At 35.9% G+C, this 14,899-nt stretch overlaps 1 protein-coding gene across 3 annotated transcripts in view; it reads left to right on the forward strand.

Annotated features, from left to right (window-relative positions):
- COL25A1 (collagen, type XXV, alpha 1) overlaps positions 1–14,899 on the forward strand; it is a 358,759-nt gene that overhangs the window by 284,215 nt on the left and 59,645 nt on the right. For all 3 annotated transcript variants that reach the window (XM_012655108.1, XM_012655107.1, XM_012655109.1), the window contains exons 16-18: positions 2,992–3,024; positions 3,432–3,467; positions 8,169–8,213. In XM_012655108.1, the coding sequence (XP_012510562.1) occupies positions 2,992–3,024; positions 3,432–3,467; positions 8,169–8,213 (114 nt within the window). The remainder of the gene's footprint in view (positions 1–2,991; positions 3,025–3,431; positions 3,468–8,168; positions 8,214–14,899) is intronic.

A 14,899-nucleotide genomic window follows, 5' to 3' on the forward strand; every position in this document is an offset into this window, starting at 1 on the left:
GCATTTGCTTATTATCATGTCTTATGTGTATATAGAGTGACACAGAATTTCTCAAACATGACAGTCTCTTCCTATCCCAGATTTCAGAAAAAAAGGAAAGAAAGAAAAACAGAATCTTTCATGCTTTTAATTGATACTATTTTTGTACTGCGTGTATTAGGAAATGATTATTGCACGTGCAGGATGAGGGCCGGAATGTAACCGCATTGCTCTCTGCTGTCTCCCCAGCTCCAGCACCGCTGCGTCCACACCTGCCACATGATTGGCACTCAATAAATATGCATTGGATGAGTTAATAAATGATAGAAATGTCACCACATTCACTTCATATATACACATACATGTAAGACATGTATTAACACATACATGTAATCATACACCAAGTGTTGTTTTGAAAATAATCACAAACAAACATAGAAACTGTGCTTGAATGAAAAAGAGTAAAGTCAAATTCATTTATCTCAAAAATCTTCTCACAGTATTTCCACACCTATGACTGATCCTGTGGAGACTTCTGTTTCCAAACCAACTGACTTATGAAGCTATGAGTCTACTTAAGATGTGGTTGGGGTCTTTCTCCCCACTTTAATCCAGTATTCATTTCGCTTTGCGAGGAAGGAGGATTATAAACAGACACTGTTTTAATCCCACTATTTGCAGCATTATCCTTTAAAATGTTTAACTTACAAATGTCTTCCAGCAGTTGCCTTGCCACTTAAAAGTTATAAAAATTCCTTGAGATTTCACAGTTCTAAATCTTGAAAAAGAAAATAAAAACTCTTAGTCGTCCATCAAATGAAACCACTCTGATTTCCACAAATAAATTGGCCTTTCAGGAAACGGTCTTTTTCTTTTCATCCACTTTCTATGAGAACTAAATCTAGTCTTTATTCTCATTAGTGGATTATCTAACCACTTTTCATTAGAACACTGAAAAAAATTTTAACTACAGTTAACACAAGCAACTTTCTTTTATTTATAAGTTTACTATAACCTGTATGTCCTGTTGTCAAAATGAAGTAAGTCAATAATTATTTTCTTATTCCCATAAAAAGAACAGCCAGTAGAATTTAGAAAGCCCAAAACCAACTTAACCTCTGGTTGCTTCAATTTACACATTAAATGGAAATAGTAATATCTGCCCTATCTCCCAGAAGTTTTATGAGTATAAATAAGATAATAGAAGGAACTTTGCCCAGTCAAAATTACTTCTAATGACTTCAAAGGTCTTACTGTGTCAAATATTGCAAACCCGACTCATTGGCGTTGATGGCTTTCAGACTTAATTTAGTAGAGACAGAATAAGTATTATTAGCCACATTTATGTCGCTTCCCATTTGACGCTCAATTGAATGTTAATGATTGGGAAGAGAAACCAATATCATTCTACAGTGAGACAGTATTTGGGGTCCTCTTCTTTATGTGTAGTCATGTTGTAATTTTTTTCCTTGGCTAATAGCAATTACAGATGTCAAAGAAACTCACATAGACATATCTGTTTCCTCAACAAGCTAATTTACTATTTCCTTCTCCTTCCTAAGCTGCCTTTTTTTTTCCTTCCTAAAGGTTTTTTCATTTTGATCCTTGACTGCTGACCTGTTTGTTCATTCATTCACCATCTATATGTTGAGCGTATATTATAGGCTGGGCACTGCGTAAAAGTAGACGCAGAATCTGCTCCCCTGCAGCTGGCTGCCTAAGGGAGGACAGACACGAACTGGGCTGGACACACAGAGTGAGCTGTGGCACACAGGGCAGAACACGATGCTACACGACAAGATGTGTGCCTGAGGGGCAGATGTCTAGGCTGGGCAGGGAAGGGTTCTTGGAGGCCCAGCCGCGTAAGCTGAGGGCAGAAGAAAGAGAAGAGGCCAGGGCTGGCACGAGGGGAGAGGATTTGAGGGAGGGGGGCAAGTGCCCCACGCACAGAGGCCCGAGGCCTGATGTCTGTCTCTAACGAAGATTGATGAGCAGTTTCTGGAATCTAGAACAGGGAAATCGACCCCCAGACCTCCTCGACTTGAGCATTTGTACAGAGGAGACAGCTGAGGAAATCCCAATATATGCCATCCTCCTGTGGCTGTTTCTATTTTCTTAACAGTCTCAAATACCCGTTTCTTTTTCCTTCTAGCATGTTCATGGGACAGATGGGGCTAAAAGGAACTTGAAAATCTAGGCCTTTTCTGGCTTCGTTTCAGAAATAAGCACCATCCCTGGCACAGTCTTTTCTCCACCAGTCCCTATCTGCGTATTTATAACATGCTTGTTTCAGAATGTCGTCACCCTCTACGAAATCTGGGTGGATTTCAGTGCCTTTTTAAAAACCAGATTCTGTCCCAAGACTTTCTGTCCGAGCTCACATGTGTCCCCCTCACCCGCAAGTCATCCATCATCCTGTAGCTTCCCGGTGACCGAGTTGCAATGAAATAAGTATAAAGCTGGAAAAACGTGCCAGTCGTAACCGTGACGGTGCTTTACCGGGAAACAAACCGATCTGCTGCGTGGCTTTTTCCAGCTCGACATCATTAACCTTTGACTTCACCTGTTGAACCTTGACTTTGCGAAGACCGAAAGGGTCAGGGGGCTCCCAGTAAATGATAGCTGATGACATTAATAAATTCCAGAAATAAAACCAAAAGTTCCAGATCCCAAAATTATAATTTATTGCTTCATAATGCATTTTTAGCACTGTCTGAAGGGAAGAGATTCATATATATATATTTATACTTTTGTATATATTTTTTCAAGAAATGTAATTTCTATATATTTTGCATTTGAAGTAAGCTCATGTTTTTAGGAAGCACATTGTTTATCTTGGAAATTGTTGGTATCTTAACAGCTGACATACTGGTACAAAGTCTTAGGGAGTGTAACCAGGGCCATCAGTCATGGGTCCCTTTGAATACCTGTGTTGGTAATGGCTTTCTGGGTGTTTGTGATGTTTCCTGTTCCCATAACTTGTGGCATAATCTCTCATGGGTTTCGTTTTAGGGTGACCCTGGATCATCTGCTGCAGGAATTAAGGTAACTATAACTTTGCAAATGTTAGTACTCCAGGAGTCACAGTTTTGGTTTTTATAGGCTTCCCTTGTCTCTTCCCTTTTACCAACTTTGATGGTTATAACTCTGTTCCTATTCTCCTGCAGTGATCAGCTTCCAAACACAGCAGGGAATAGCTGTGGGAAATAAGAGGTCTTGCCTTCTTTTCCCTTTCTGATTGGTTTTCATGGAAATGTGGATTTATATGTGAGCTATAGGTATATGCACAGCAAAAAATTTTCCAATGTGTAGTGAGATGTATAGTAACAAAATAAAGTGAATAAAATGCGTGGATCGGGAAGGAGGCTGGGCCATCCCTGTGGCCTTAGGCCTAAGGGTTTTGGAAAATTCTTGTCAGACCGTCCTTTTCATCTTTGGTTTTCTTTGGCCAGGGAGAACCTGGAGAATCTGGTCGTCCAGGGCAAAAGGTAATAATATCTCTCTCTCTAGTGTGTTCTTACTGTATCGTAATCACCATTTTATAGCTACTGGCTACTGTGTAATATGAAAACAATTATTGCAAAATGATGCAGTTTTCATGCTGTGCATACAGAGTGTTATCGTTTTGCATTTTAGAAGTTCTTAAAGTTGACCGTAGCAAAATGTGCAAACTTTGTATATGTAAAAGGATGCTGTATGAACCTAAGTCTGCATATACTCAGCTGTTCGAAACTAACAAAAATCGGTTGGGTTGGAATGTCAACTTATGTTGCATGCTTAAAGATAATCTGCATGTTACTTTAAGAAGGTATGGAATGAATATTTGCTAAATTGTCTCAATAGAGAATGATGGACAGTTCTTTAAAAATTATATTCCTTTTTCTTTCATTGAAAATGCTTCCCTACTGATAATTTTTTATGTGAATCATATCTAACTGTGCCATATTATATTATATAAACTAAATTTGTTAATAAACTAAATTTTAACTAGAGACATTAGCCATACCACTTTAACTAACCAATCTATGGATATGTTAATATTTTTATAATTTGTGCTTCACTTCAGAAATAAATTAGAAGACATGCAGTGAATATGTTTCGATTCACATTCTCACTGAGTCTGAGGCAGGAAACAAATGTTAGCAGGGTATTGTCCGAGCATGTGGATGTCAGTGCCCAGGGCAGTCAGACTGTAGATAACAGATGTATGTAGCTAACAAGAAATGTGAATTCCACATTAGGCTAACTCGCTTAAGATTATGACTCTGCCTTTGTCTAGCAGAAGCTGGTATTATAGACAAAAGCATGAATAGAAACATAGAAGTCACCTCATTAGCAGAAAGGGGAAGAAGGAATAAATGCCATTAGAGTAGTTTAGAACCTTAAGACATAGTAAAATAATATTCCCACCTTCTTGAAATCATTGAGAGGATCATTGCTTTGTCTTAAATACTTGGGATGGACATAATTTTTGAGAAAGTCTTTCACATTCTTTTAACATTTTTCTCTTGAAACTAAAAGTCTAAGAGTAATGACGCACCAGGCCCGGTATCCAATAAAGTTAAGGCTTTTTTAAAGAGCCCAGAAAAACTCTGCAAATTTTACTATTTAATTTCTAAGATTTCCTGCTGATTTTTCATTTTAAAAATATGGAATTAGTGATATAGTTGGAGACACATGGTCTGCATTGGTTTGAAAAAGCAACTAATCTTCTAATTTTAAGTCCCTTAGTCTTTAAAATTTAAAGGCTAAGTTTAAACTGCTCTCAAAATGTGTGACTTACCAAAAAAAAAAAAAATGTCTGCAAGACTATTGTGTCCCTAAAAAACAAACCAAAACAAATTTGCTATAATCTCGTAGAGTTTCCACTGTTTTCAGAGTGGAATATCCAAATGAATTTCCAATTGTATAGTAAAACATTGTCTTATCATGATGATTATTTAGAAATACAATTTAGACTCATTCTGGAAGTATTATACATAGGTTTACACATGGAAACATTGGACTTCTTTTTCATTTCATTAAAAATCAGTTTCAAGTTACATTGAGAGAAGGGGTGGATTCGTTAAAAGCTTACAACCCATCTGAATGTGCCCTGACATGAACATCATCTTTTTTCATTGATATTTATGCCAGCTTCTACCCTTCAACTCAGTCTCACCTGCACACAATATATGACTTCCTTTGTCTAATACTGGGATTTGGCAATACTTATCCTGACATTGGCTTAAAAGTAAAGTATTTCCTTGCTTGCTGCTTCTGTAGACTAGAAAAATGACAAACCGAAGTGAGTACAGAATCAATTGAAGAGATCTTCCATGGCATTTTTCTCACCATTGCAGAACGGTGCTGTGAGTTCATTGGCACTTACACTCCTGCGTTAGGGCCACTCCAGAAAAGTATAGGGTATCATGACACAGTAAAAAGCTCACTGGTTAGCTTTCCACTGGGTAGTCTTTTCCAGCATCAAAGTTTGATATCTAAAGTAATATTCATAATGTAGAGATGACTTCATTGGATTTTCTTTCTTTTATAGCCTCAACAGTAGAGTATGTGATTGATGTGTGAGTTGGAGAGCATGTATATGCTTATAGGGTGTATAGATTTATTAAATAGGTATTGTGTTTCATCGCCTAATTCTTTCCTTTCTAATTCTTCCCTATCTTTTAAAAATATATATAGTTTTTCATTTTAAAGGAGTAAAATTACTTGGTCCCCCATCAGAAGGGACCCTCACAATTGAACTCTCTCTAAGAGAACAAGGCTCGTAGCAGGGATGTGAGGTGAAAGCAGAGTCCTGATTTTGAAGGTCTCCCATAATGGAAAGTAAAGAGTGAAAGGGAAAGAAATAAAAATCAAACGAATAATGTATCAGTATAAAGTTTAATCTGCTTGGACAAATACTCTTTGAATGGGATGCCAAGACAATCAAGATTATAAAATATGAATTTCTGAAATATTTGTTCACTAAAAAATACCTTTATGGACCAATGTGATGGCTCATGCCTATAATTTCAGGTACTTGGGTGACTGAGGCAAGAGGATCACTGAGCCCAGGAGTGTGAGGTTGCAGTGAGCTGTGATGACACCACTGCACTCTAGCCCTGGCAACAGAGCGAGACCCTGTCTCAAAAAAAAAAAAAAAAAAAAGAAAAATTTATGACCTAACACACATAGATACATATATACACATATGATGTAGGGAAAAGCTAAATGCTCAAAGTCTCTGTAAATATTCAGTCTATACTGTAAACTATTTCTTAATATCTTTAGATCTTTCTCATTGTTAGAAAACATGTGGGGGGGTGTGTGTGTGTATAAATATCTTTCTTTAAAGTAGTGACACAATCTTTTAATTTGGTGGGAGGGAAAGGTGTGATGAGAACTCCTGGTGGAAAAGAATGTTAGGACCTATATGTTTCCACTAATGTATCAAATAGGATGTCTCCAAAATGAGTTTGGGGAGACTTCTCTAAAACAGTACAAGGCTATAGATTTGTCATCAATATGTTTACTTTCACTGGTTGCATATTCTACTGCAACTTACTGTTTTCAAGAGCCTTATAGTTTTTAAAAGTAAAAGAGAATTTTCAGTAAAATATGCATACAAGCCCTTTTTACTAGATCTTCTTAAATTTATTGATTAAAGGGTGAAAAGGAAAGAAAAAATCAAATGTATAATGTTATATCTAGGTAAAATTTAACTTACTCAGACACGTATTCTTTTAATAGAATAACAAGTTCTTAATAATTATCCTTTCTTCTCTGGCTTAATCTCATTTTAGTCTTATTGTTCACAATGCAAACTTTCATTTATATAGTTTCAGACAGAATAGTTTTTCTTTTGCATTCCTGAAGTACCTTTTACCTAAATCATCAAGAAAGTCATTATACTTTTTTTGGTATCATCAAACAGCTTAACAGCATCAGAAGTCATTTTGTGATAATACCAGAGCGAATTATAGCTCTTCATAATCTGAAAGTAATAGTATTGAAGATGGAATGTCTGGTTGTTCTTAGCAGACTTTCCTTGGAATGAGGATTGTCGAAGCATTTAGATTAAAAGAAATACTATTTTCTACCATTTCATTGTTAGCTTGATGCTCCTATATCTTTCATTGTACAGGGTATCCCAAAAGTCACCATACATAGGGAAAATGGGAAATTGTAGCTAAATGTACCTTTATTTACAAAATATTAATTACAAAATTTTACAGAATATTTCCTTTGTATGGAGACTTTTGGAACACCCTGTAGTACAGTTGTTGTCCCACTGACTGACCATCATGAAATGGTATGACCGTTTTACCTTTAAATGTTATTTCCACAAATAATAGTCACTTCAATCCAACACAGAGAGGACTTTTTATTTTCTCCTGAGATTCCTTTATACTTTTTTAGTAGAATTCAGGAGATTTTTCTAAGCAATGTAACCTCTTGTCATCATTCTTTGTGCTTAAAATAATGTAGACAATTCTGTGAAAATGAGAAGGTTAAGCTTGACTCCAATGTGCTCACCCCAAATGTACCACTTAATCTCAAACCTGTATTCAGGAACAGCTGCGGGGTACCATTAACCCTAAGCTGCTAAGCAGGGTTGCCCAGACTCAACAATTGTCAGAAATACAGGCTGGAATTAAGTATAATCTTAACCATTTATTTATCTTCTCACCATTCAGGAATGGAAAGGAAAGCTTACTACACTTTTAAGTGAGCAAGATTTTTAACCTATGTTGTTTTGATGTGACCATCTGTTCATACAGCCAACTCTTGATTATCCGAGGTGAGAGAGTATTGGAACAGGAAGCATTGTTGAAATGCACACATAATCCTTATTTCGGCCAATAGCTTCAGCCTCCCCAACATATCATTTACAGAAGGAATAATAAAATATGGGAGTTTTTTCTCCTTTTACTCCTCTTTCTTGCCTTTTGTTAGAGATGCCAATGAGCAGGGAACTGTCAGGAAGAGGGAAAAAAATTCTGAAAAATCTGCAAAGTGGTCAACCAATTCCTGAATCAAGAGTTGACTGAATTATATAATTTCACGAAACTTTTTGCGAGTAGACAGTTTTTAAAAAATATTTATATATGCAGAAAGTATTAAGCTAGGAACATTTGCCATGTGTTTCTCCAGATTTGTGACGGAGTGAATATCATTCTATAATGCTATGTGATTTTCCTGTGTAGGGTGAACCAGGGCTTCCTGGGCTTCCTGGACTTCCGGGGATAAAGGTAAATACTGCACTGATAGTCTTGGTTTCATGGAACTGTAATTATGAGATTCACTCAAATCGGAGGAAAATAGGAAACAATGAAAACTAAAAATATAATACTGTTCTTTAAATATTCTCCAACCATCTTAACTGACTATATTTTTTAATTAAAAATGAAGTACAGATATTGCTAAAGTTTGCCATAGGTATCTGGACTGTATCTTCTGCCATTAAACTTACTATGCCCCTTAAATAAATGTAAATGCCACTTCATTTGAAGTTATAAGAATTCTTTGAAGTCTAGAATGTTTCTTTACCTTCACATTTTAATTTTATTCTTAAGCCCCTATCAGATTTTGACCAGAATTAGAATCTTAACATCCCCATAAATCTAACATTTAGGCAGCTGTTTTTGTGATTCACTCATTAAAATAATCCCTCTAAAGCGTTTGTGCTTCCACTTCCTCTCAGTAATTCTCACTACAAAGTACAAATCATATTACGAAGATATTTTGACCCAACACATATACTGTTCCCATAGACTTTCTAACTATCTTTTGAAATAATTGCTTAAAGCTTAGTTTGGAAACATTGTTTTAAATGATTTAAAAATCAGTTTAAAATGTTAAAAAGGTTTTTTAAAATTGTTAAAAAATTTTTACATGGCAACTAACAAGGCTTAAAGTTATACTGCCTTAGCTGTAGCTCCTCTTTTAAAATCAACTTCTTGTTTTTAAATTGTTTTTATATATTCTAGAACTACTTGATAGGATAACATTATACAAATACATTTGTCCTTACATTTTTCTCATCTTACAAAGTTTTGAATCAATCTCTATCTTGCATTAGTCTATTCTAAAATTAATATCTCTGCTTCCAATGTTGTGTCTGTTTTATGAAGGTTCTGCTTAGAGTGGGCGTTAAATGAAATAGTATGATTTTAGAATAAAAATGTTAAGTTATTGAGTTCCCAGAGATTATATGGTATCCTAGAAAATATTTTAAGAGTATATTTGATATAATTATTAAACACAAAAGCGATGTCTTTCAGGTTGGCACTCAGAAGTTTTTGTTCTGGCTTTTTGTTTGATGTTTCCAGATTAGTATCATAAAAGTTCAGATATGTCCGTTGAATATATTTTTAGTCTTTGGCTTCTTTGGTGAAAAAGTACACTCCATGATAACAGTTTGCTAATGAGTCCAAGTCACTTTCTAATCATTTGCTATTTAGTAGGAATTACTTCATAAATTAATACATGATTTCAAATTGTAGAGTTGATTTATGGCAGTTACTTAGTAACTTCCACACATTAAAAAAAAGGATAACTTTTTACAAATGATTGGAAGGTCATAAAATTTTAGAACAAATTTAAGAAAGTCATATTCAGCATTAATTTAAAAGAACCTGGTAGCGTTAGAAATCAGTGGGGAGGCATTTAAAAGGAGGGGTATTTGGAAGGGCTGGGGCAGAGTTTCCTGCAGCAAATGCTTGTAGGTCAGCCGGGCTGTGCTGCCAGCGCCAGCTCATCGCACAGGAACCTCAGCGCTTTGAAATCCAGTTGTTCCTTCTCCTGAGCTTGACACGCTTTCTTAGTACAAAGTACAACAGCATGAAGGAATCAGTTCTTTCTCTCCAAAGCAAAAAAAAAATACACACACACACACACACATATATACGATTTCAATTGCTAGTATATGTTATCGATATCTTACTTTAATCTTATGTCCTTCACCGTGAAAAATATCCCACTGGACCCTTGGCATCTGCCTAGTTAGTTGTCTGTGGACCAGTCTGAATGTTATGAAATTTTTCAAATTGGGAAGGATGTTAGTGATTTGCCACCTCTAGTAAATGCTTTTATTCTTAGAGTCACGGGAAATTGCCAGATATATTTTGTCAAGGTCATTTAGCTCTGATATTTTCTTTTGTTTTTCTATCCCTGACTAGTAACTGTAGTGAAAAGAAGTTATCAATTGACAGAAACCCTTTTCGTCATTCACTAGAAATATTTTTCTATGTAATTGTCAAGTACTGTTGGGTAACTATCTGGTATTTGATTTATATCATAGGTTCTACTTTTGGCTCAGTGAGCTTTGTCTTCCCCCTCTAATTCAGGGTATGGAGATATGCTTTCCTTAAAATGCAATGGGTAATCAATATAAATAATTAATTTTGAAAAGGAGACAATTTTAAGACATATCACAGTCATTGGTGGTCATTGGATATTTATAAATGTAGAGTTAAGAGTTTATAATTTTATGATACAGTTTCATTAACTTGGAATGTTCTTTATTCCTTTAATTTACCTCCCTTCCATTAGGTAGCCATGATTTTGTAGTTTGAATGAGTAACAGTATTTAAGAGCTGAAACCGCCATGTATGGATAAAGAATGTGTGGTGGCAAGACGATTAGTCATAACTTCCTAGACCTGAGTGTTTGTTTATGCTTTGGAAATACTTCCTGCTGCTGTTCATCTCCTTCTTATCTGCTGGTACTACAGAGAGCGTGCAAATGCCATCCGTTATTTCCAAGACTTTGAGGAAACCAGCCACGACATACCAGGGAAGCTTTGATTCACCACCTGTTGCTCTCGGGGAATGGTTGGAAACTTAATGAGCATCCACATGCCTTCCGTAACGCTCAGGAAATGAGCAAAGTACCTAAATACAGACAGCAGACTCATCTATCTACCACCTCGGGTCCCACTCAGAGAAAAGTGCTAATACCTTAGGCATACATAATAAAAGTCACTAAGAACAGGCATAACAATTTCAAACTACTCATAAGCTTCCTTGCAGAAGTATTCCAAAGCCCTCTGACCATATGGAAGACATTTGGAATTCCTATTTCATGCATTCATGGTTCATATAGTGTCAAGATGTTCAACTGGGAAAATTAAATTATGTACAATGTACCATGCAGACATTGATCTTCTGGAATAAGATTTGAACTCAGAAAATTAGTTTTTTAAACAGGTCTTCAAATATTTTTAATGGGCAAAAATTATTATAATCAGCTTTTTGGATATCACATAAAAGGATAAGACTCTAAGTTCCTATTTTTTAAAATATCGCTCTCTATACTTGTTTTGAAGAATGTAAATACACTACTTACCCCTTTCTATAGTCACATTGCCCTAGTATTTAAGCAGTGTAAGGCAGTGACTTCAGGACAGGCTGCCAGTGTGCTCTACTCCTCGTCAGTGCTAGGACATGGGGCAAGTCCTATAACTTCTCTGTGCTTCAGTTTCCCCATAAAGTGGGGATCATCACTGAACAGAAGTCAGAGGGTTGTTGTGAGAGTTAAATGAATTAATATACGTACAGCTCTTAAAATATTGCCAAGCATATAGTAAATGCTATATAAACTTTGGCTATTGTTATTTCTTTCTCCTGGGGCAGTTCAGAATATTGGAAACATCGGTTACGCACCTGTTCTCTATTTCCTCATGTGAGTAATTTTAACCTGTGGAACATGAAGCCATTTATGCTCTACAGGTTAATAGATGTAAATTCTGAAGACTGCTTTGCAGTGATGGGTGAACGTTATCTTTAAGAGCAGTAAGATCATGTGTTTTTTCTTGAAATGTAACATCACACTATATCCCTTTCCTATTACCCAAATGTATTTCAGACACAAAGGATGAATGAACACAATTTTCTGGGCGTAAGACAAGGCACTGTTGAAGTTCTCCTGCCTGACATTGTTCACGGGAAAAGCAAAAAGAAAACTTGACATATAATGATGGAAATTCTCCAGGTCCCAGTCAGTGTTGCCTAACCCAATACATTTTTCATGAGTATAGATTTTCAGTGCTTGCTTTTCTCCTTTGAGTATATACCACCAGTTTCTCTCACCATAATTCACAAAGTAAACTAGAAAAAAATAATGGAGTAAGGGAGACATAATATGGTAAAAATTACATCAAATCATTTAGGTGGCAAAGAAATTTTCACAGGATAGCTTGCTTCAAAGCTTGGGGTTTTTGTTCTGGCTTCCACATGACTGGAAGTTTGACATTCAGATCAAGAACCTGAGGACTGGGAGGGTATGAGACAGTCACTAACTCTTTAAACCTCGTCATATGAAATCATCCTTGACACTAAATCATATAAAGACTAACTTTTACAGGTGGCAGGAACATTTACTTTGGCATTCTTAGGATTAGGTCTAGTGTTCAGTAATCGAATAGAGACTTACCTTCTAAATCCACTAGAGATGCGGTTCCTTCCTCAGAAACATCAAATCTCATTTTAAAAATAGCAGAGGAAAACTTTCAGAAGTAACATAGGATGTGAAATGAATTCCTAAAAGAGAAAAAGAAAAAGGAGAAATACTGATTGAAAGAATAACATTGTGTTATTGTTACTTATAATTATTTCCTGCTCACTCAAAGTCCATCTGAGAAGTTGAGTAATTTGAGCCCAATTAGGAAACTCATACAACCAGAACCCAGAGATTTTTAGCAACCGTAATGAAACCTCCAATAAATACAGCGAATGGGCTTTCATGATGTAATCCTGTTAAGAAAAAAAAAAATCAGAAAGGTATGTTTTCTGGATTTTAAATAAACCTGCTATTGTAGTTCATTTTCATGAGAGCCACCAAGATGTTTAATTTATACTCAAATTTGATCCTTAAGGGAAATAAGTGTTTTGGGGGCAGACTCTACTTTCTCATTCTTTTTTCTCTTCCATAGTTTTACAAATCAATCATTACCGAAACTGGCTGCCTGGAAATTCTTCTTACAACAAATGTTCTTGCTGTAATCCTCAAAAGCAGGTATCATGCTGACTTGAATTCTAATTAGCCTTCAAGCAATAAGAATCTTGTATGGCTAATGCATTCAGTGTCAAGACACATTAATCAAAATTATTGGTGATGCTTTTAGCACCCAGGCAAATCAGCACATTTTTTTCAAGCCCTGTTGTACTATTTATTGGGCAATGAAAATTGGATCTGCTTGGGGATAATAAATATCATGGAAAACATGACTTGGTTTAAGCGGTATATTAGAAGTTTTTTTAGACAGGCTAAAAAAATAATAATTTTTACTCCTTTAATTGATATTGACTTATAAAAATAAAGCAAATGGCAATAAATGAAAAACCAGAGATTTTTCTGTGGACCAGAGCTAATCAGTTAGGACTTTCTGGCCACCATTCATTTAATGCATGGTATATCCAACGTTTACAGGGAAACACCTGGCGAGCCAGCCGTATCTGTATAAATGAAGCTGTCTCTTGTTTTCTTATCTTGAATAATAATCCCATCTAAGTGTTTGTTGACTCTTCTCATCATTATGTACATTTGACAAGAAAGTGTTAAGTGGACTGTTCCAGAGACCACTGAGAAGATAAAATAAGGTCATCTGAAATACTTTCTTGCTATGTATTAAGTGTGGGTTTGAAGAAAAATCAGTCAAGATTTAATACAGAATTTTAAGACTTAATGAGACCTTTGGCAGTCATTGTTAGATTTCAGAAATGTCATGTTCCTAAGGAATTTCCCAGCTTTGCTCTACCAATTTTTTTTTTGCTCTTGTGATTGCTAGAGATGGTAGTTGTTTGTGTGGTTATTTTGTTTGTTAGTTTTTTGTTTTTTGGCCGAAAGACATAATTGAAGCTGATATCTCAATAGACTATTTAAATTTTTTACAAGTAATAGCAAATGAGCAGAAGAAAAGTGGCTTCAGTCAAAAATCTTATCTTTAGGGTGTCTTCCTTTCATCTTACACAGGATGAGTAGGACCCACTTTTCTGTAGCTAAATCGTCTGTGTTTATTTTTATGTGTACATATTGCCAGTTTATGAAAGAAAAGGGAAAGTGAGGAGAGAGAGAGACTGAATACTGACACCCGAATCAATGATAGAACTTTTTAACCAGGATAATTTCCAAATAGAGTACATATTATTGTAGTTATTGTGGCTTATGTCCATTGAGCTTAACACTGTAAGGTTGAAGCGTGGCTGCCCTAGGTTAACTATAGTTGGAAAGATCCATGTGAGACCCTCAGGCCTTCCATAGCTGGTCAGGTGAAGACACACTTCTGATTTCAGCTGCAGTTTTTCTCCATAGACTTGATTTTGTATCTTTATGTGCTCTGGTTGTTCTAAGCTTTTGTTCACATTAGCAACCTATGTCAGATTTTCCGATTGGTCTGCTTGCTGCTGCTTCCAGGCCTATACAGAGCTTTATCCTGAATTAACAGCCTTACTTCTGTCCTACCTGAACCCCAGTTTAGTTGCCAAAACCAAAGCTACTCGTCTTTTCCACCAGCTCAACACAGGGAAATATGTTACAGTCTTAGTATTGACACCTGTTTTTTAACTCATTGATGATGAGCTAACTAATTAATCTTAAGGATAACCAAAGGATAAAACTCATGAAACAACTCAGGGAGACATCAGATGCAATATCCAGGAAAAGGCCAGAAAATTAGAGCAAATTTTCCTTCATTTTGGAGTTTGATGCTGCGTTAGTCCATCTTACAATACACCAACAGAGCTGAGCTGTTTCTGTGACAACCCCTTTAGTCACTGGTTAGCACGTGGCTTGGGAAGCAGAATAGGGTTCCAGTTATTAATTATGTTCTAGTGATTAAAATTTTGGATTATATTAAGGGCTCTGATAAATAGTGTTGTATTCTGATCCCCAGGCTTTGATTAAATCATGGTTCTGTACTTATTTTAAGGGTTAGATA

The sequence above is a fragment of the Propithecus coquereli genome, unplaced genomic scaffold, assembly GCF_000956105.1.
Source record: "Propithecus coquereli isolate 6110/MARCELLA unplaced genomic scaffold, Pcoq_1.0 Scaffold46, whole genome shotgun sequence".
In the NCBI taxonomy this organism is placed as follows: Eukaryota; Metazoa; Chordata; class Mammalia; order Primates; family Indriidae; genus Propithecus; species Propithecus coquereli.